The following is a 22,946-nucleotide window of genomic DNA, read 5'->3' on the forward strand; positions in this document are numbered from 1 at the left end:
TGCATGTCAGATAAGAGCTGTAGCATGGTGGCCTTTTTTAACATCTAAGTAAAATTCTCCATGAATTTCATCACGATGAGTAACTCTTTGTTGGCCGTCCAAGGCCCACCTTCACATGCCCCTCCCACAGTTATGGTTATCTTCACTCTGAGCCACCTAGGTTCACATTTCTCGCTGTTACTTCGGAATCATTTCCTAGAAGTGAAATGGCTGAATCATCCCTTCACCAGCCTTGTTCCATATTACCAGTGACTTTCCAGAATGCCAGCCTGCACTCCCACGCCCGCGTGCGGAGGAGAGGGCCCTCTTTCAAAGCAATCCCATTTGGTAGGTGGCAGTTCTCTCTCCTGATGTGATTTGCATTTCCTGGTGAAGCTGAGCTTAGTCAGCCTCTCATCCACTAGTCTGTGCCATAGGGCAGCTTTGCCACTCCTGGCCTGCCTCTCCCTCCTCTCAGCCAGCACCGGCTGGCTCCAGGGAGGCCTCTGGGAAGAGAATCTGTCTTCATGTAGGATACACCCTGCAGAACTTTGGTGGTAATGTGTCACTCTTTAGACTCCCGTTCCCTCCCCCCCCCCCCCCGCAGCCACACCTACCTCACTTGGGGCTCCTGCACACTGCCACACCTCAGAGACCCAAAGGTCAGAGTGCAGCTTTTCCCTTCAACCTAATCTACCATCTCAGGCCCATTCTAGAGGGAGGATCTCTCTACAGGAAGTAACCAGGCTAGAGCCAGCAGGCCCAATGCCCTTGGCTTTCTCTTCCCAGGAAACTTAAATTCCTCTTACTCTCTGGGGAGGTGAGAGAGCAACGCGGCCAAGGAAAGGACCTCAGTTTCTCATGAGCCTGTGGCCTCAGCTGCCCGGTGTCCCTGCTGAGATTCTAATGGGCTCTCCTGATCTTTGAAGAAGCCTGTCACCGTTGGCACTAGAGGGGTATGGGCCCTCATCTCCCGTGGGTGTGCAAGCCCCTTCCTCTGGCTGGAGCACGGCAGGTACAGAAGATGCCATCCCCAGCTGGGTGAGGCAGGCACTGGCATTCTCGGGGTCCAGAAGAACATATGCAGGAATCCCCCCTCCAGGTTCCAGCTGCATGACCCTGTGGGTATCTCAGTCACCAATTCTGCCTGCTGCGCCTGGGTTTGCTAGCCTCGATGTTGGACAACATGGCCTCCTCAACCTCTGTGGGCTACCTGATATATCATCTCCTCAGTTCTTCCTGAAGTGCCCAAGTTCAGCAGCAATAGCCTCAAACACCTGAGTCTGTTCTCTAGCAAAGCAGCAGTTACACATTAAGGACACAGAGGCTTAGAAGCCACATTCTGACCTCAGAGAGCCACACAGGGCAAAGTCGGGATGAAGGGCAAAGGAGAGGTCCCAGAGCATCATGGGATGCAGACCACAGACTCTGCCTGACCCAAAGTGGCCGAGAGGCTTCACAGAGGCGGCTACTGCCACAGGAGTCTGCAGGCAGGGATGTAAGATGTGGAGGGAATTTGTGGGATCAGCTGTCCTCACATGTCCAAGAACAGAGTCCCAAAGTTGGAAATGTGGCAGCCACGGTCAGGGATTGCTGGACTATTTGAGTTACTAAAGGTGGTTACGTGTACAAGCGAGCAGAGATCGGCAGAAACCGACAAGACAGAGGACCAGACAGAGATGGGAGGTCTAGAATTCTGGCAAACCATTCATTGGTTTTATGCAATCATGGCTGGGAAAGTCGAATCTACAGGCTAGCCTGAAAGCTCCCAGAAGCTGTATCACAGGTGAAATCTCTTCCACAGGGAAGCCTCAGCTTGGTGTCAGATTATCTAGAATAAACTTAAAGTCAAGTGCTTGTAGACATTAATCGTCTACAAAATAACTGCAGAGATGGGATTCTGGGTATTTGTGATTTTTGTCTCAACTAAAATTATGTGTAATTTCTCCAGGTGGTGGTGGTGCACTCCTCTAATCCCAGCACTGGGGAGGCAGAGGCAGGAGGATCTCTGTGAGTCGAGGCCAGCCTGGTCTACAAGAGCTAGTTCCAGGACAGGCTCCAAGGATACAGGAGAAAGAAAAAAAAAGGAAGGCACTTGGTAGTAGGACACAGCAGGTGGGAGCACGGTTCCCCCCAGAGGCAGGAAGACAGGACACAGTAGGTCCAAGAGAGCCACAGAACAGAGCCACATCGCAGCGGAGGTCATCTTAGTACTTGTTTCCCCTTTGGTTAGATGTGTCCTCACATTAGCATTTAACCAAATGCTTCTATGACGGACACCGTTGCTGTGTTTTTTAATATAGGTGAAGCTGGTAGGATGTGACTAGGATAAATCAAAGGAAGAAGCCAGGCTGTGTGTTAGAACCGCACAGTGTGGCCACCCTCCTGGTCCTTTCTGTATTCCCACAGTCCCCAGCTGGGGCTGATATCCCCGCCCCTGTGTACACCAGCATATAACTGTCATCCCAATGATCTGGAGGTACAGACTGGAGAATCGGAAGTTCAAGGTCATCCTGAGCGCTGTAAGATGTGTCTTTAAAATACTAGAGTGCACCAAACTCTCCAGCCAAATGTCTCTTTGTTTTAACCTTGGGGGAACCAGGGAGGAAAATAGGTTTGTCATGAATTCCTTTTGGGGCAACATCTCATTTTCCCAAGACTGATTCAGGAGAGGTCAGTTCATTGACAGGTCCCTGCCTGCCCTGGTTTCCAGCAGACACATCATCAACCAGGCTGAGAATTCCTGGGCTGAGAGGTAGGCTGGGGTTTCTAGAACTTCTCTTCCCCTCTTCCTACCTCATTCTGTCTATCACTGAAACTACAAGGGAAAGTTCCAGAGGGAGAAGAAGACTGGCTGATGGTCTCTGTTGCTCCTTCCATGTCTGCAGCTATTCCAGTAAGGCCCAGTGGACCCCTGGATTAATGGGATGAACCTGGGAGGGGCTGGAGAGGCTACAGGCACTGGCCTGACTCTAGCAGATGAGTCAGGGCACCAGGTCAGGACTAGCCATGAGCCATCTGGCCTATCTGTGGGCACACTGGAAAGCAAAGGGTTTGATGGGACTCAAAGGGAAGGCCTGCCCCTGTCCTGTGTTTTGGAGCATTGTGTGATACTGCTTAGACCCTTCCTTGGAAGAGTGAGACACTGACCAACTAACTCAGAGTCACAGGCGACCTCAAGGCTAAAAGAAAAACAACAACAACAAAATACCAAGAGGAAGTTTCCACAGAAGATCTAGATTCCATGCACCTGCTCCCGGCAGAGCCAGTTCCATCCCTTCAGTGGCCCCAAGAACACAATGTCAGAATGAGGTCCATGATTCCTCCTGACAGTCAACTCTCCCTCTCCCTCCTGAGGAGGAAGAGGAGGGGAAAAGTGGCAATTGCTCAGTTTTAGGGAGTTGAAAACAGCCAGCTTAGGATCGAAGATGGTTCAAACAGAATCCCACCCCGAGCCTGAGCCTGACTCTGTCCAGAACACCCTGAGAGGCTACAAGGGGATGAGCAGGGTGGGGCTGCCAGGCCCAGAGTACCCTAAGGAGTTAGGGCTGAATTGCAGGAAAGATGGGCTCGCCCAGGTGATGCGGGTAAAGGTTGGGGGCAAGGCTCATAGCAAAGGGTGGAGTATCATGGTAGAAATTAAGAAAGAAATATTGGCCTGGTGGCTCAGGCATGTAATCCTAGCAACTTAGAGACTGAGACGGGAGGATCACAAGTTCAGGGTTAGCCTGGGCAACTTTGCAAAGCCCTGTCCCAAAATATTAAAAGACAGGGTTGGGCTCAATAGTAGGTCACTTGTCTAACATACATGAGAACTAAGGCTCAATATCCAGTAGTGAAACTAAAAAAAAAAAAAATTAAATATATACACACATACACGGACCATCTGATCTAGCAATCCATTACCGCATGCCTGAACAGAGAACCTAAAAGAACTGTAAGCTCTCCTGGAAATGAGTCTGCACGACTACGTTCATTACAGCACTCTGAGGCAAAGTAATATAAATAAATGCCCAGCAACAGATGAATGGCCAAAGAATAAACCTAGAAGCTTTCCTTAGGCACCCCAGGGAAACGTGAAACTGATTCTGTTCGCCACTTTTGGGGGAAAGGTGCTGAGAGTGGAACCCAGAGCCATACTCCCCGCTTTTTGTTATCTTACTTTTTGATTTATGTGTGTATATATGTATATGTTTTTGAGGCAGCGTCTCTCTATGTAGCACAGGCTGTCCTTTAACTCACTGTATAGACTGGGCTAGCTCCAAAGCCATAGAGGGCCGCCTGCCTCTGTCTGCCTAGCACTGGAACTAAAGGTACGCACCACCATCCCCGGCTTACAAAGTTTATTTTAATCCTTTATTCTGTGTGTAGGCGTGATGCATGTGGAAGCCAGAGGCCAACTTCTTACTAGTCAGTTCTCTGTCCACACTGCTTGTGGGGCGGGACCTCCTGTTATTTCGGCTGTTAGACTGAATACTCCAGCGTTCTCATCCTCCTGTCTCAGTCTCACTTTAGGAGTGCTGGTATCACGTGGGCCCTAAAGACACAAGCTACCTACCACAGCTGGCCCTTTGCATGGACTCTGGGCCTCGCTCGAGCTCAGGTGCACCCCAGAGTTGCTCCACAAGTGCTTTTTGCTGGGTTTTTTTTTTTTTAATCTGCTGATCTATCTCATTATCCACTTTTGACAAACAAGGGAGTGAGAACATGGTTTAAGTAGCTACCCTGGAGTTGGTACAGTCAAGATCCGACGGCTATAACTCTCTCAATTTGTGCCTCTAGTTCCCAAAAGGTGACAGCTTGACATTAGGGCACACAGTTGAGGAATAGACAGATCACAAGATCACACAGCCCTTTGTTCATGGGGGTGGCCTCTCGTGAGGCTCTCAGGAGCCTGTTATTGTTCTGATGCGCACAGCCTTTCCTGGCTTCACACTTGTCTTCTGGTTGACATTTAGCTGTCTGCAGCTGTATTTCTTCTGATCCCTTGTACTTAGGGATCTGGGGTCTGGAGAAGGTGGGGCTCTCCTTTCTTGGGTTTTTACCAGTTTCTCATTAAGGTATTGTTCCTGGGTACAATGGACCCGCGATCACACCTTGATGTACTTCCCTTTTCGTGTGCACATGGAGCTAGCTGGGCATTCATCATGCCTCTTTTCCCTTGTCCTTGGAGAGGGAGGTAATCAAATGCTCTACTCTAAACCCTGGGTGAGCCCAGGTCAGCAAGATATGTGGCATTGAGATGCCACCCCACGAAGGAAAAACGACTCCGTGGCGGCTCCCCTTGTTTGGGGCCTTGTTTGCGTTGCTGTGCCGTTGCAATGGAAAACGAATAAAAATAAAAACCCCAGGGCCCTTTTTGGCCAGCACTTGGGAAGCTAATCCCATTGTCCTGGCCAAATGCCAGCTCAGGTCCCTGCATTCTGTTGGCCTCTTCTTGCAGTTCGCTGGGGATGTCACTTTGCCCCTTTCCCACCCCCACCTCAAGCTGTGACTGGGACAGCTGTCTCTGCCCCACCCTGCGAGAGCCTTCTGCGTTTCAACAGGACTGGAAGGGGCCCTCTCTCCCTTGGCAGGCTCAGGGAGGAGCGATGGACCTGGGACCTGGGACCAGGAAATTGCTGTTTGCTACAGAGATGTGTGCCAGCCTGTCTGAGCAACTTCCACACACCACACAGTCACCGGCTTCTGTCGTGAAAATGGCTTTCAGAAATTGCTAATGTCTTCCCAGAACTCGGCATAGGACCCCTCCATTTGTTTTAGGCAGATTTAAAATGTTTTTGTATCTAAAGTACTTCAAATTTATCTCCCTTCCACACCAGCATGCCGCTGTTGCTTCTTCTAATTGCTTCCCCTAAAGCTTCGCTCTCTTTCCGCTACGAGATTCAGTGCATTTGGTGATAAGAGGAATGGGTCTGTACAAATTCCATCCAAATAATCATCGCGTGTTCCTGCAATGGGACAGCCCTGGATGAATCATGAATAGAGAAATATTTTCCTCTCTAAAACACATTTACTTTTTCTTGTTTGATGTGTATGAGTTTTTGCTTGCCTGTATGTCTGGGTACCATACACTTGCTTGGTGCCTGCAGAGGCCAGAAGAGGGCATGGGATTCCCCTGGAACTGAATTAAAGGTGAATGTAAGTCATCATGTGGGTGCTGGGAAGGGAACTCAGATCCTCAGCAGGAGCAATAAGTGCTCTTAGCCACTGAGCCATCTCTACAGCACCAGCCCTCCTCCCAGTTTTCAAACAGGCTCTCATTCTGTAGCCCAGGATGGCTCAGAGCTCAGTGAGTAGCCTAGGCTGGCCTTAAGCTCACTCCAGCCGTCCTGCCTCATCCTTTTGAATGCCGTGGTAAGTGTGTCCCACACCACCACACCTGGCTCTCGAATAGTAGTTGTGACTTCATCAAACAGCAACCTCTCTGAGAACTAGTTACCAGATTCCCAGGGAGGGGTGGGGAACTGACAGTGACACCTGACAGATAGGCTTGTCCTAAGGATGGAAGGAGGTGACCCATGACCCCTGAGCTCACTGCATGCATAGCAAGTTTGTCAAAGAAAGCTTCTGTCCTGTCTTCCATTTCTCCTTCTTCCTTTTGGTCTGAATTAGCCTGATTTTATGTGTGTGTACGCGTTGATTGTTTCCTATAACCGTGTTAGGTGCCATTGAAATCCTTGCTAAAAGTTCCCATGGTTCCCAGCTCAGGTTTTATGTTAAGATGCTGGTAACTTTTTTTTTTTTTTTTTTTTTTTTTTTTTTGGTTTTTCGAGACAGGGTTTCTCTGTAGCTTTGGAGCCTGTCCTGGCACTAGCTCTTGTAGACCAGGCTGGCCTCGAACTCACAGAGATCCGCCTGCCTCTGCCTCCTGAGTGCTGGGATTAAAGGCGTGTGCCACCACCGCCCGGCTAAGATGCTGGTAACTTTAAAGGATGAGTTTGGGGTGGGGGATCCAGTTGAGGAAGTGCTTGTGGAACATGGGAAGGCCTTGGCTCAGGTCCCAGCCCTGTATAAACTGGGCATGGTGGTGCATGCTTGTAAAGTAATCCCATCACTGGGGAGTTGGAAGCTGGGGGATCAGAAGTTAAAGGTCATCCTCAACTACATAGCAAATTCAAGACCAGCCTGGGCTACTTGAAATCTTGTCTCAGAAAAAGAAACAATAAATACACAAATAAAATAGGGCTGGGGAAGAGAGAAGGGGAGCCGTTATTTTTCTGGAAAACACACACTTGTGAATGCTTGCCTGTGCCTCCAGCCCCCTCTTGCCATTTCTTGGGTCAGAGAAGCCTCTTTCTGGCTGTCTGTGGCCTCGAAAACGTCCCCTTCCTTAGGCTGTCATGACTGATTTTGGGGTGATATCTGAGTCTTGAAGCAAGAGCTCTTTGTGAGGGCTGTTTACTTTTTGGGGTGGAAGGGTTGTAGCTGGCTTTGCTCTTACTGCCTTCCAGGAAGAAGGAGGGACTCCGCTCTCTTCTGATGAGTCATGGAGAGAGAAACTTCCAATGTTTGCAAACATCTTAGGCCAAGTCTTAGCTTCCTGGGGCTTTGCCCAGCCCCTACCAGGGCTCGTGGGACCACCTGAGAAGACTTCCGGGGAGGGGAGGAAGGTCATCTGGATGAGAGGTTCTCCTGGGATGGAGAGCAGCCAAGAGAAGGACAATTGTGTATCTTGGGACCCCAGCAAATAAGGCATGGGAGAGGACCTTCTGCAGGGAGCTCTGTCTACAAACCAGGCCCTGCTCTGGTGATATAAGGTCAGGGACAGGAAGTGGGCTTTTGAAGCTGCAAGGCAGCTCAGTTGGTGAAGTATCCGCTATGCTCCGAGTTGGAGCCCCATCACCATAAATCAGAATCACAAACTACTCTGTACTTTCCCTAGAGGCCTGCCCTCTGCAGAGGGTCTCCCATGAACCCGGTCCCAACGTGGATGCCCAGACCCATGGGTGAAGGGTGTTACAGGAAAGCAGGCAGGGACTAGGTGAGGAGAAGTTTGCAGGGGTCTTCCTGTCTAGGGGAGGTGAAGGAGGAGCGGGCTGGAGAGGGTTGGAGCTTGGGGTTTGCTGGGATCTGCAGCTCCTCAGCTCAGACTGCTGGAGCCAGATGGGACTCATGATGCGCCCAGATGGAACGGATCAGGCATGTCAGACACACTTCTCTCAGGATACACAGTGTTCCCCTCCTTCCCCCTTGCCAAAGTGAGGAATCACAAGGTGACTCAGGCGGGCAGCCAGACCCTGGGGATCTGTGGAGAGCTATCGGGTGGCTAGCGCAGGATCACAATAGACATCTAACTGTGCTCACGGGTCTGCCAGTCACCCCTTCTGCTATTGTGGGACATCAAGGGAGCGATTCTGTTCTAGGAATTTGTCCACAGCAACCCTATCTGCTGCTTGCTCTGTCTGTCCTTGGATTCCTGCCAGCCGGAAACTCTACCTGTTCACTGCTGCTGCCCCTACTTGGGAGCAGGGCCTTGGCATTAGTGCGGCCCTGAGCCTCTAGCCTGCTGGGGAGAGTCTCATCATTCACTAGTGAGCAAGTCTTCCATCACTCACTTTTTGGTTGGACTGGGAGACTGAGTCCTCTCTGCACTTAGGAGAGTCACTGTTTAAGGTCTAAGCACCTAGCGGAGTTGGTGGGGAAGAACCGAGCAGAGAAATGTGTCCGCTGGAAGAGGGGGAATCACTGCTGTATTTAAAGCGCATTTCCCCCATCAGGAGGCCACAGCTTTGAAAGCCCCTACGATACTTTGCTTTGCACTGCTATATGGCTCGCTTGCTCTCTTTCCTTTTTTCTTGCTTCCTGAAGATGGTGGTTTCCCCACCCAGAGCAACAATGGCAGAGAAAGAAAAGGGTTTCCTTAATTAATGTGTTTGATACGTGCTGGCGCCTGCAGCATGCTGGGCACTCAGCTAGATGCTGGGGGCACGGGAAGGGAGGGCTAAAGGGTCTCGGAGAAAATGATTATTACACATTTATCTGGTCACTTGTGATTTCCTGAAGATCCCCGAACTCCTGGGGCTTATAATTTGTTGTAAGAAGGTAGGCGACTGTGAGAGCTAGGACATCTTATCCCAGGTGAGTTTGCCCACCTGTCACTCCTTTCTCCCTGAGCCTGGACTGCTTGGCCCTGGATAGGCTGTATTATTTATGGCTCCCTTCTCAAAAGGACATGACCGTTCGCTGACCCTCCTCTTGTTACTCTCACACAGGAACCCACGGCTTGGATGGGTGGAGATGTGGGCTGGCGGCTGAGTTTGTTAGTCTGCTTGTGGAAATGTGTGTGTCATGAGTGTGTGGGTGGGGTTAAAGCAATGGGTGAAAGGAGAGATTGGAGATGGAGAAGAGTGGCAAGCCTTGGGACTCCCAAGATCCGGAGTTATGTAGAGAGAGGTGCATAGGAAGCGTTTAAAAAGGAATAGCAGGGAGGCCAACCGAGTTCCTGTGGCGGCGTGAGTAAGGGCTTCCAGAGGCACCAAGCCACGGCACCTAGTACTGTACGGGAGGACCTCTACGAGTTCCAGGACAGTCAGGGCTACCTAGGGAAACCTGCCTCAAAATCAGTAGATAAATAAATAAAACCGGCCTGCTAAACTGGTGAGTTACAGACCAGAGTGGTTAGGAACTGCGTCTGCCACCACCTGGGACAGTCGGGAGGTGGAGGTAACTTTGCTCAAGTAGCTGGTCAGCCATTGTTAGTCTGGAGTAGGCTCCCAGGAGTTGGAGTTTGACACAGTAAGCCATGTAGAGGACACTTACTGATGCGGGGGGAAGGGGTGAGGAAGATTCTAGAAAAGATGGTCTATTGAGCTGTTTGGGTTTCTCAGATGTTAGTTGTGAGGCACATAGAAACAACAATGGCCACAAAGTGCTAGTGTGTGCCCAGCGCCGTGAGTTCCGCTCAAGTGAACTTGTCCTCACACAAAGGCCAACATCACAGAGAATTGGGGCCTGCTGTGGGCAAGGACTCCAGAACATAGCTCTCCCAAGAAGATGTGGGGCACACCTACAACTACAATGAATTCTAGCATTCAGGATTCTGGGGTAGAAGGATCTCGAATATGCAGCCAGCGTTTCAATAGCATGGCCCTTTCCGCCGTCATTTCCCTCAGCAAGCACACGTCCAGAGCAAGCAAAAGGCGGCAGATGGGATCTTGTCAGAGGTCTTGGCGCCTTCTGGCCTCTCAGTGTAAGCATTTCATGATGGCAGATCTGGTCCTGTTGCTTAAATGGGTATCTCTCTCTCATGGTACATGACTTTCAAGTCAGCTGACTACACCCATCAAAGGAAGGGTGATTCCAACACCAAATGACAGACTGTAAGGGGTAAGTAAGTGGGAACACCTTTAGGAGCTTTACTTCTTGACTTTGGAACCTCTGGTTAAAAGATCTATAACAGCTGGGCGGTGGTGGTGCACGCCTTTAATCCCAGCACTCGGGAGGCAGAGGCAGGCGGATCTCTGTTAGTTCGAGGCCAGCCTGGTCTACAAGAGCTAGTTCCAGGACAGGCTCCAAAGCCACAGAGAAACCCTGTCTTGAAAAACCAAAAAAAAAAAAAAAAAAAAAACAAAAACAAAAACAAAAGATCTATAACAGGGGCTGGAGATGGTTCAGCGGTTATGACCTCTGGCTGCTCTTCCAGAGGACCTGAGTTCGATTCCCAGCAACCACTTAGTGGCTCACAACCATCTCTAGTGGGAGCTCACAACCATCTCTAATGGGAGCTGAGGCCCTCTTCGGCATAAAGGTGTATGTGCAGATTGAGCATTCCTACACAAATAAATAAATCTTGAAAAAAAGAAAAGATTTATAACGACTGAGGAATGACATCCAGCCAATTAGTCTTTTAACCCGGATGAGTCACTAGAAGGCCTGTTGGATAGCGACTTACACATTCTGCTTGTTAGACTGTGTGTCAGCCAGATCTGGAGGGGACCACATAAGCACTCTTTGGGGCCAGGGCTGGAGAGACGGCTCAGTGCGAAAGAGCATTTGTTGCAGAGGATCTGGGTTTAGTTCCCAGCACCTACATGGCAGAACCATCTGTAACTCCCGTTCCAGGATGTCTGATGCCTTCTTTTGGCTTCCGAGGGCACTAGGGACACATGTAGTACACAGACATGAGAGGCAGGACACTCCTACACATAAATAAATCTACATTTTTTTCTCTTTTTGTAAATAAAGTCTTTTCTCATACAATATACCTTGATTATAGTTTCCCCTCTCTCCTTGCAGTTCCCCCATCTCCTCTTCCCTCCAGACCCACTCCCTTTCTGTCTCTCAAGAACGGGCTTCTAGGCCGGGTGGTGGCGGCGCACGCCTTTAATCCCAGCACTCGGGAGGCAGAGGTAGGCGGATCTCTGTGAGTTCGAGACCAGCCTGGTCTACAAGAGCTAGTTCCAGGACAGGCTCCAAAACCACAGAGAAACTCTGTCTCGAAAAACCAAAAAAAAAAAAAAAAAAAAAAAAAAAAAAAAAAAAAAAAGAATGGGCTTCTAAGAGATAACAACCAACCATGACAAAATAAATTATAATAAGATGAAGCAAAAATGATCAGAGTCTAGAATGCTTCACATATTTATTTGTGTGTCATCCTTTCACAGGGCAACCTAATCTTCTCTGTGTTGCTCCAGTTTTAGTACATGTGCTGCCGAAGTGAGCACAATCCTGAATGTTTTTAAAGGGAGAGAGAACTAATGTTCTTGCAGAGGACTGGAGTTCTTTTCCCAGTATCCATGTTGGATAGATAGCTCACAAGGAGCTATAACTCCAGCTTCAGGAGATCTGATGCCCTCTTCTGGCCTCCTCAGGCACCTGCACTCATGTGCACATACTCTCTCCACAGATATACACACAAATACACAGGTAAAATAAATCTGGGAAGCCGGGTGGTGGTGGCGCACGCCTTTAATCCCAGCACTCGGGAGGCAGAGGCAGGCGGATCTCTGTGAGTTCGAGACCAGCCTGGTCTACAAGAGCTAGTTCCAGGACAGGCTCCAAAACCACAGAGAAACCCTGTCTCGAAAAAACCAAAAATAAATAAATAAATAAATCTGGGATTTGAAGATAGCTCAGTGGTTAAGAGCACTGGCTGCTATTTCAGAGGAGCCAGGTTCTATTCTCAGCCCCTACATAGTGGCTCACAATTATTTGTCCCTCCAGTTCCAAGGGATCTGATGCCTTCTTCTGGCCTCCAAGGGCACCAGGTACACAGTGGTGTATAGGCACACATTCAAGCAAAACACTCATTCACATAGAAAAATTTTTAAAAATGACTGTTTAAAGATGAAGACTCAAAAAGATCATAATAAGCCCAAAACCATCTCATTATAGGCAGGCTCGGTGCCTGGTATACACATAAATCAACAAGATAAGTATACCATAAACAGATTTAACGGGACTGTGGTTCGCATGGAAAGGATTTGGTTTGAGTTCGCTAACACTACACTGTGAAGTGGAAGGATACAGGGCAGAGGTGGGTGCTCAGCATGGTGTGCTCAGGACTGGGCGTGTCCAGAGATGCCGAGGGGCTAAGACCCGCACTATAGGAAGACAGCGCCAGTACCCTGCTGCTCTTTATAGTTAGGAAAGGAGACATTAATGCAGTAAAGATCTTGACATACTTAAAAGGATCATGTACTCGAGGGATTAAGCTTGTTCAGGGTGGTTTTGGAGAGCTAATAAGAGTGGATGTAGCTAAGAGAAGGTGGATTCTGCCCAGAATGGGGCTGCTTTAATGATTAGAGCTGTCCAAATATGGAGCAGACTGCCTCTTGTGGCCTCCACTACTTCACAGGAGGCCTGCCAAGGTCCGAGAACTGGCTAGGCCTCTTTTGCAAGTCGCCTCTCAGCTTTTCTATCCAAACAGCTTTTTAAACTAACCTGCCTTTTATTAGCTAATGTCCTCTTTTATTGATGCTTCTGAAGGTCTTTGGTCACACTTCATCTTTCTGCATTGCAGTCTCTCTCCTTTCCCTTTTCTTCCTGTCCTCGAGTGATGGCGTGTGTGACTGCGAGACTTGCTGGAAGACAGTGGAACCTTTCTTATTTTGCGAGTAAGCTTGAAAACAAGAAGAGAATACAGCACTGTGCATAAAACAAACCGAACCCCAAATTTTTATTTTAAAAAAGGCAGGCTCAGTGGTTAAGAGCACTGACTGCTCTTCCAAAGGACCTGGGTTCAATTCCCAGCACCCACATGGCAGCTCACAACTGTCTGAAGATCCAGTTGCAGGGGATCTGACACCTTCACACCAATGCACATTTAAATAAACCATAAAAAATATTTTTTTAAAAAGGCAGGTTCTTGGCTGACCTGGAATTCACTGTGTGGACCAGGTTAGTCTCAAACTCATATCCACTTGCCTCTGCCTCCTGAATGCCGGAATCAAAGGCATGTGCCCCTACACCCTTCCTATTTCTTCTTTTTTTTTTTTTTTTTGGTTTTTCGAGACAGGGTTTCTCTGTGGCTTTGGAGCCTGTCCTGGAACTAGCTCTGTAGACCAGGCTGGTCTCGAACTCACAGAGATCCGCCTACCTCTGCCTCCCGAGTGCTGGGATTAAAGGCGTGCGCCACCATCGCCCGGCTCTTCTTTTTTTTTTTTTTTAAAAAAAAGATTTATTTATTTATACAACATTCTGCCTCAATGTATGCCCGCACGTAAGAACATGGCACCAGATCTCAGTACAGATGGTTGTGAGCCACCATGTGGTTGCTGGGAATTGAACTCAGGACCTCTGGAAAGAGCTTCCAGTGCTCTTAACCTCTGAGCCATCTCTCCTGCCCCCTTCCATCTTCTTTTTAACTGAGATAAATCCTTTAATTATTTAGTTTCTCCCAACCTTATTTCTAAATAAGAGTAACCAGGGATTCTGCCTTTGGGAGTCTGGGTTCCTGATCAGTTTCACCAACCTCTAAGCAAGGGGTCTCAGAGATAACAACAGGCAGAGGAAACAAAGGCCTATTTTGGTGTGTTAAACCAACCGCCTAGGGCCCATGCTGAGATAAAAACAAAGTCAAACTGTTAGTTTAAGGGAGCATTCCAGACTTCAGTGAAAACAAACAAATAAACAAAACCTTGCAAAGATCATTCCAGAAGAGCACTATGACTGGTAGCAGTACCTATGAGAATATAGGCCATTCTCATCGCTGACAGGCCTATAATGTAGTTTTGCCTTCTTTTTGTTTTAAACCTGTTTCATAGCCATTCTCATAAGGCAAGTTGTTTAGAGGTCTTGTTCATGAATGGAAAGCAATGACCTAGAGTCCAGCAGACATTTGCTGAGGCCTTGGCGCTGGCACAGCCCTTTGCAGGTTACTAATGGGTTGGGAAAGGTGGGACTCTCATTCACTTAAACTGCAGGTTCTCAATAGATGATGAGGGGATGCTAAAGACGGACAAGACAGACAAGCTGTGTCCTCATGGAGCTCATGTCTGGGGTGTCCCACCAGACACCTAGGAGAAAGGCAGTAAACAGCTAAACAGAAAATTTGGGGTTCTGGGGGAAGGGGGATTCTGAATAAAGTGATAGAGGGTGCACTGGGGAGGGGGGCTGCTTTAGATAAGGAAAGCATCTTTCAGGAGGGGGCAAAAATGAAGAAGATGGCCTGAGGGAAGTACCCGGAACCCAGTGAATGGCTTAGACAACTCCCAAAGGCGAACTTCCTGCCCTCAGTGCCTCCTGCTGTTGGTGTGAAACAACACGAAGCCAGGCAGAACTGGAACACAGGCCAAAGACCCACCAGCTCTCCATCACCACACCCCCACCTCGCAGGCTGTCACCCGATCCTCCTGAAGAGGCTGTGCCCTAACCAGTTTCCACCTTGCTTCTAGGGAGTGCATTGCTATACACTAGAATTTTTGTTTGTTTGTTTCGTGTAGGGTTCTGTTGGTCGTTTTCCAAGTATCAATCAGAACTGCATGCCAGCCTCCACTCCTTGGAAATAATTAAATGAAATGACGTACTTCGTTTTTTTTCAGTCGGGTAAAGTACTGTGATTTGCATCTGTTGAAGGAATCTATCTTAAGTCTTGGGGCGGAGCCCTGTGGGACGACTCAAGTGATGGGGTGGTGGGTAGCGTTGCTAAAACACTTGAGTGGACGAAATGCTTTATTTTGCAACCGATTCCCTTCAGGAAGCTGCTCTTTGTGAAAATATTCGTGAATTCAATGCAAAGATTCCCTTCCCCCTTGTTTAGTATGGCTTCCCACCTTCCTCTGCTTTTTAAATTTATGTTTTATTTTTTTAGACACAGTTCAACACTGCGGGCTGGTTCTAAACTCAAGTGTCCGAGAATGACCTTGAACTCTTGATCACAGGGCTTCTTCCATCTCTGTGCTGAAACTACAGGCTGGACGTCACACCTGACTCAGTACGATCTCTTCATATTTGCAAAATCACATTTTATGCTAGGCTCTTAACAGACCTCACCAACAGAGCAGATGATTTGTGGTTTAAGAATAGGTTTGGGATTGAAGGCTCCTTCTCTCTCATTGGGGAAAGTGCAAGTCTATATAGCAACCTTCATTTTAAAGCCAAAGCCAAGCACCTAGCAAACGCATAGCTGCTACAGCATAACCTGTGACTTCTATGCAGACGTATGTCAAAGGCTGTGTGGGCTACTAAAACGAAATAAAACTTCCTCCTTCCTCCCCCAAGAGTGGGATTCCCTGTCGGGGTACAGAACCCGCAGGGGAAGGAAGGGCTGGTGTTGGCGTGCGATGGAGATGGGGCTCTCGGCTGGGGGTGTGGGATGCGGTGTTCCCGAGGCGACAGATGAGCGACTTTGGCTGTGTGGGAAGGGAACTGCGGAATTCCTCCCCTTGGTGGCTGATGGGGGTGGGGGGTGCGCTCTGAAGGAGACATTAGGCTGCAGAGCACGGCTCGGGCTGTCCAGGGTGCGGAGGCGAGCCAAGGACACCCGTCCGAGCGCGCCTGGGTCGCCCGCGTTCCGGCACCTCCCTGCCACCGCGCGCCCCAGACAGTCCCCCAGCGGCGGGGCAGTGAGCGCTGAGCGCCCACCCGTAAGATCCGCGCCCTACTCCCGCTCTCGGACGACACGCGAAAGCCACGGCCGAGAAAAACCGAGCTCCCCCTCCGCTCGCCGCAGCCAGCAAAGCCCTGCCGCGAAGGCGGCCTGCGCGCACACGCGTGCACGCGCGCGGTCTCGATCCGGGTTACTGGGGGCGGCGCGCGGGAGGGGGCGGGGCCTACCGGCGGCGTGGGCGCGCTGCGCGCGCGCGGGAGGGAGCCGGGGGAGGGGGCGGGGCCGCGCCGCCCGCGCCGCGCTGGGCGCTCTCGGCCAATGAGCGGCGTCCACATGCCGCGGCGGCGGCGAGAGGGGAGGCAGCGGCGGATAAATGCTATTAGAGCAGCCGCCGCGGAGCCGTCCCCGACGCCACCTCCCGTCTCCTCCGCCGCAGTTTCCTCCGCCGCTGTCGGGGGTGCAGAATTGAGGGGCTCGTGCAGGCCCGCCGCGCAGCTCCTCTCCGGCCGCCCGCCTCGGTCTCCTCCGCGCCGAGGGCTCGGCCGGGCGCCCCTCCTCAGCCGCACCGGGTCTCCTCGCCGCGGCCTGCGTTGCCCGCGGCCGGCTGGCAGCTGAGGCGACGCACAGTTGCGGCGCGGCGGGAGGCTCGCAGCCCCTCGGGTGGGCTCGGCGAGGCCGGGCCGCGTGCGGCGGTTTCTGGGGGAGGGGGCTCGGGTGATTCAGCGCCCGGTCGGGCGGAAGCGGCCGCAGCCGCGGAGGAGGAGAAAGAGGAGGGGACAGCTGTCTGCGCCCGGGCGCCCGCGGTGGCACGAGCCCGCGGCCCGAGTGCGAGGCGGAGGCGAGGAGGCCGCGGGGACGCAAGGCGAGGCCGGCCGGGGCCCCCGCAGCCATGGAGAACGCTCACACAAAGACGGTGGAGGAGGTGCTGGGCCACTTTGGCGTCAACGAGAGCACGGGGCTGAGCCTGGAGCAGGTCAAGAAGCTCAAGGAGAGATGGGGCTCCAACGGTAGGTGCGGGGCGCTGCAGCGGGCGGCGCGGGCCCGAGCGCCAAGGAAGATGGCTGACCCGGCTCCACCTCGTGGGGCTCGGCTCGGCTCGGCGCCCGACGGCTGCGAGAGGCCGGGCTGTCCGCACGCGGGTCCGGGCCTCTCCCGACCTCCAGGGGTCTCGAGCCGGTGACCTTCCCGGACGGAGTGCAGCGGGGCGGGGAGGGGGGGCGCTCCTGCGGCTGGCCTGAGTCCCCCGCGGATTTATGAGGCGTCGATGTAGTTGAGAAAGCCTCCGACCGTTTCTTGTACTCCCCAAAGTTACACATCTGGCAGAAGTGATGACCCAGCTGAAACGGCTGCATGGTCCTGGAGGCCCGAGTGAGCTGACGGGCAGGACCGTGGCCCTTGATTCCAGGGACCGTGTAGTTTTCTCGGGGTATCAGAGTGGAGAGAGAGAGGTTAAATGTTCATAGACCCACAACGATGGTGATGTATCTAGCAGTTTTTATAAAAGCGCTAATCAGATGTCTGTATTTTTTCTTTCCTCCCCTGACACGTTGGCTGGCGAATTTCGGCATTCTAGAATTACCGGCTGAAGAAGGTAAATCTTAATGTTACTTTGGAGAGACGGTCTGTGTGCGGTCACGGATTGATTGATATGGACAATTGTAACAAATACTTTTTTCCTTAACAGGAAAAACCTTGCTGGAACTTGTCATTGAGCAGTTTGAAGACTTACTAGTTAGGATTTTATTGCTGGCAGCTTGTATATCTTTCGTAAGTATTAAAAAAATATTTTATCTGCCCATACAAGCTGAAAGTATTTCACTGATACACCAGAAAAAAAAAAAAGCCTTCGAGTTTCCGTGTTTTAAAACAAAAAACAACCAACCCAAGTGTTAGAGATAAAAAAAGGTGCTAGAAGGTGTTTTGTTCAGAATATAGATGTCCAACTTTTACAGTGGAGTGAGAAATGGCTCCTGACCGCAGGGTCTTACCAGTTTTTAGTGCCAGTCAGTTTCTTATTGCAAGGCCTTTTCTGTTAGGTTCCTCCATTTGTTGTCATGCTGTAAGATCATACGAAGATGATGTTGGGCAGTTTGTAAATAGAATGGACAAAGGGAATATTGCAGTTGCTTTGCCTTCCTGGTAGTGGCAAGGCGACAGTTGTTTCTGACAGTGACAAGAATGATGACGGCAGTGATGGCACCACTGTTGACCAAATTTGGTCACTGACCTTTAGGGTGGCATCTAACCTGGACCCCTGTCTTGAGTGATTCCTAGAGCGAGAGAACAAAGTTCAGTACTCTTGGTTCTGAGTATGAGAAGAGGGAATGAAGGTAGACCTTTTTTTCGCCCCCCCCCCCCCTTTCTGTATGTGCTTGAGCCCTGTGTGGTTGCTAAGAAACTAGTGAAATGCAGAGACCCATCTAGGAAAAACTAAGAAGTGGCAAGGTTATTTCTAGGTTATTATCATTTTTTTCTGGCCAGTGGATTTCTTTACAGTTTCTCAAAATAGTGGTAGTGGTGCCTAGTGGTCTTAATTACCCATCATAGCGCACACTGCTTTTTGTTCTTCCAACCTTGTATTCTTATACTGTAATAGGAAGTGAGAATCGTATAATACTTGTTTCGGGTCTCAAAGTTGACAGCTGTAAGGTTTCAACTATGTATTTTCACATATAAATCTGACCTAGGGGTCATGTGGTAATGACCTCTATGAAAACACTAGCATAGAGGATTGTTTAGGGAACTTACAGAGTTCAGGTGAAGGAAAGGGTTTTTTTAAGCTATTTTTAAAATAAATTTTCGTGGCAGAGTTGGCCTTTAGGAGTAGTTGTACACATGGATTTTGCTGTGAAACTTTAGTATACCATGTTTGTTAAGTGTTGTGTGGCCATTGCTAGTTCAGTTCTCAAGAGTCTCACCTGTGGTTTTCATTGAATAAAATTTAGACACCAATAGCAAACCACAGCATACTACTGAGTCATTCACTCTATACAACTTATATATCTTGTGATTAGTTTTTAAAAATTTTGCCCTGTAAATGGTTGCGTCATTGGTAAACAAGATAAATGAATAGAGTTGTTTGATTATAGTTTGAGCATGTTGACATGAGGTAAAATAAATTACACATTTGGGGAGTTGATCAGGGTTTGTATTAATGCAGGCTACATGATTCTGAGTCTCTGCTGTGGCTGTTAAATGCTGTCCTTCATTAAGGTCATCAGGGACTTAGGAATCAACTAACTGATGTGTACTAGCTGTAGGCAAAATACATTCCTGCTGGTTCCTTCTGTGTTTTGAAGAAATCTCGGAAATGGTGCCCCTTTTCAGTGAACAAGTTACTGGCTATTGGATCTCAGGGTTTCAAAATCATGTTAGTTTGGTGTTTTAGAAAGTAAGATTAGTGATTGTAGATGTATTTTATGATGTAATAGTTAGGAATTTATTTGTAATCATTTTCAAATTTTAAGTGCTTAACTTTTTTGTAATAGAGGATGTTGCTTATTAGTGTTTGTAGTTGAAATGTGAATTCATTTTCAATAACTATTTGGAATTCTTGTTCAGGAAATGAACTGTTATATTTTATGTTAAGGTGTTAAATAACGAGAGAATAAGTGTGCAGGAAGTGCTTTTTAGAGTTCACTCAGTTTGCTTTGGTTTCTTTGTCAAGATTTTGGATGGATTACAGTAGTCTTCAGAGGCTGTTCTAAGTCTGCACCACTCTAGAGTGTTACTTAGTGGCCATCCTTAAGTGTGTGTTCATACCTTTAAAATGATCTGCAGGGTTGCCTTCTTTCAAAAGGAAAGGTTCAGGAAACTGAGGCATCAAGACAGTCTGGACCCTTTCTCAAAAGCTATAAAAATGGAAAAGAAATTTTGGTTTGTTGATGGTGCTATGTGCTCCTTGATCTGTTATTTCCTTATTTCTCTTTATTTCTGTTACTGCTTATGTATGTGTGTACAGTGTAGGTATGTGTGTGCTTGTTCAGGTATGTGGGTGTACTTGTGTGAATGTGTATGTAGTGGCCATTGGGTTTCTTGCTTAATGACTTTCTACCTTACATACTGAGGCAGGGTTTCTGGATTAAACCCAGAGCTCACTGATTCAGCTAGTTTAGCTAGCCAGCTTGCCCTAGCCTCCCAAGTGTTGCAAATACAGGCAAGCCACGGGGCAGCGGTTGCACACGCCCTTAATCCCAACACTCGGGAGGCAGAGGCAGGCGGATCTCTGTGAGTTTGAGGCCAGCCTGGTCTACAAGAGCTAGTTCCAAAGCTACAGAGAAACCCTGTCTCAAAAAAAAAAAAAAACCAATAAATAGATAAAATATAGGCATGCTGTCACCACTTTCTGGCCTTTATGTGAATGCCTGAGGGCCTGCTCAGCCATCTTTCAGGCCCTGGTTTTTTTTTGGGGGCGGGGGGGTTCGAGACAAGGTTTCTCTGTGGTTTTGGAGCCTGTCCTGGAACTAGCTCTTGTAGACCAGGCTGGTCTCGAACTCAGAGATCCGCCTGCCTCTGCCTCCCGAGTGCTGGGATTACAGGCGTGCGCCACCACCGCCTGGCCCCTGTTTTGGTTTTGTATGTGTATTTTTGTTTTTTGAGACAGGTCTTACTATATCTTAGACTGTCTCAAACTCACTCTGAATAGCCCAGTCTTATGAGATCCTCTTGTCTTACTTAGCCTCTTAGGTGCCAGGGTTATAGGCTTGTGACACGAACTTCAGCTTTTATTTATTTTCATAGTTTCCAAATAACAGCACTGACTTATTTGTGGTAGTCAGTATATTCTTACTGGCTTAACAGGAAAAACACGGGTCTTTGAATATTCATTCTTCTGCAGAAGTGAATAGGCAGTTGTCACAAATCATCAGATTTCTCTTTGGGTTAGAAAGATACTAGTGATTTATTTCAAATATTAGACTAGTAAAATGTTAACTACAGTTAATGTTTTCTCTGGCAGAAAATAGGAAGCTGCATTAATGTTTTACACTGGCTCATGGGGACAGTTTAATCTGTAGTGTTTCCCAGGGTTGTTTCTTTTAAAAAGATCAAATGTGCATGCCTGTAATCTTAGTATTTCGTAGCTGAGGTTAGGAATCCAGGCCAGCCTTGGCTCAGCAGTGAGTTTGATAAGGCTAGCCTGAGATGTGTAAGACTGTCTTAGCAAAATGCATCTCCCTTTGCATGTAGACATCAAATTTCTTTAATATGACATCATTTACTGTTTTTTATTTGGGTTGTTTCTATTCTGTTAGGTTACTAACTTTACCCTAAGTATCCTGCATCGTTTGATTGCCTAACTGAAATGCCTACCTACTCTTCTCCTCTCCCAAGTGAGCACTTGACACAGACACAAAGGCTATAATAGGGAATATGGTACCTGTTAATTTGAATAGTGCTGTTGAGAAAGTAAAGGGGCTGAGATAAGGGGGTTGTCCATAGGGAAGAGGAGCACAGACTTTTTAAAAGGGAACCTCACAAGGTAACCTTTGAGTAAAGAGCTGAAGGAGAGGTGAGTATATTTAGGGCTTTAATGGCATTAGCTGATCTCTCCAGATCATGGGTGGTACTGAGATGGAAATTAGCATAGGTCTTTACTCTTTGCCCCGTTTCCCGTTTTACACTAAAATACTATTTTGTTGTTTTCGTGTGTGTGTGTGTGTATTTGTTTTTGTTTTGATTGTTTTTGAGACAGGGTCTCCTTATAGTCCTGGTTATCCTGGAGACCAGGATTATGCATATCATAGAACTCATTAAGATCTTGCTACTATGCTGGGCCCCTATTCTTTTTCAGTGTCTCAATATTGGACTAAGTTTGTTTCTAGCATTTTGAGACACTGATAAAACGTGATTTGTTTTTGCTTTGCTTGTTTCAATGATTAAGAAGCATTTAATAGTGCATTTTATGGTGTTCTAAGTTTTTTGTTTGATTTATTTCTTAAAAACAATTTGAAGGGGAAACATTAATTGTCTTTATCGCCTTTCCCTACTGTGGGAATAGAATCCAGGGCCTTGAGCACACTAGGGAAGTGTTCTGCTACTGATTTTTATCTTCAGTCATACTGTGTTTTTGTTGTTGTCGTTGTTATTATTTTGTGTGTGTGTGTGTGTGTGTGTGTGTGTGTGTGGTGGTTGGTTTTGTTTGTTTGCTTGTTTATGGGGGAAGACAATCTCACTGTATAGCCTTGACTGTCCTGGACTTGAGCTACCTTCTTCTACCTTCGAGAGCTAGGATTAAAGATCTGTTGTTTTTTAAGGCGTTGTGTTATTATATGGCCAAGACTGCCCTTGAACTCTTATTAATTTCTTGCCTCGGCCTCGTGTGTCCTGTAATTACAGATGTATAGTATTGCCATTCCTATTTGGTTTGGTTTTTGGTGTTTCAAGACAGGATTTCTCTGTGTAACATTCCTGGCTTTCCTGTAACTCACTCTATAGACCAGTCTGACCTCAGTTCATTCTGCCTCTACCTCTTGATTGCTGCGATTAAAGGTGTGTGCCACTGCTGCCAGCTGCTGCCACCGCCACCTTTTACTGGAGAGAATGAATTCTAATGCATATTAGGTTTACTTTTCTGACTGAAGGAATTTTTGTTTGCCACCCAAGACATTTAGCATATCACTTAACTGATAATCTTGGGTTGTTTTTGATGAGTGCTTGTTTTCCTTTTTTTTTCCAGAATTCTTTGTTTTGTTTTGTTTTTTTTCTTGACAGGGTTTCTCTGGTTTTGGAGCCTGTCTTGGAACTAGCTCTGGTAGACCAGGCTGGTCTCGAACTCACAGAGATCCGCCTGCCTCTGCCTCCCGAGTGCTGGGATTAAAGGCGTGTGCCACCACCGCCCGGCATTCCAGAATTCTTAATGTAAATTTTGTTTATTGATCTAGTGTTTAAATATCCAAAGGCACAGTGTAAATTTCTGAAGATAAAAGGAAGGTGAAAATAGCACTTATGATGTTTTTTCATCTTTTTCTTTTGTTTT

The 22,946-nt window shown here is 48.3% G+C and overlaps 1 protein-coding gene and 1 non-coding gene across 3 annotated transcripts in view; one reads left to right on the plus strand and one right to left on the minus strand.

Annotated features, from left to right (window-relative positions):
* Nucleotides 1–11,543: 11,543 nt before the first annotated feature.
* LOC121446665 lies at nucleotides 11,544–11,645 on the minus strand. Its single transcript, XR_005974098.1, has one exon. It is a non-coding gene; the product is annotated as a U6 spliceosomal RNA (small nuclear RNA).
* Nucleotides 11,646–16,405: 4,760 nt separating this feature from the next.
* Nucleotides 16,406–22,946, plus strand: part of Atp2a2 (ATPase sarcoplasmic/endoplasmic reticulum Ca2+ transporting 2) — a 42,282-nt gene continuing 35,741 nt past the window's right edge. For both annotated transcript variants that reach the window (XR_005974037.1, XM_041648452.1), the window contains exons 1-3: nucleotides 16,406–16,977; nucleotides 17,544–17,561; nucleotides 17,655–17,737. Coding sequence is in view for 1 of the 2 variants with exons in the window: in XM_041648452.1 (XP_041504386.1) it covers nucleotides 16,860–16,977; nucleotides 17,544–17,561; nucleotides 17,655–17,737 (219 nt within the window). In the remaining variant the exon portion in view is untranslated. The remainder of the gene's footprint in view (nucleotides 16,978–17,543; nucleotides 17,562–17,654; nucleotides 17,738–22,946) is intronic.

The sequence above is a fragment of the Microtus oregoni genome, unplaced genomic scaffold (genome assembly GCF_018167655.1).
Source record: "Microtus oregoni isolate MIOR12 unplaced genomic scaffold, Mior012 000003F_ref0000135, whole genome shotgun sequence".
NCBI classification, from domain to species: Eukaryota; Metazoa; Chordata; class Mammalia; order Rodentia; family Cricetidae; genus Microtus; species Microtus oregoni.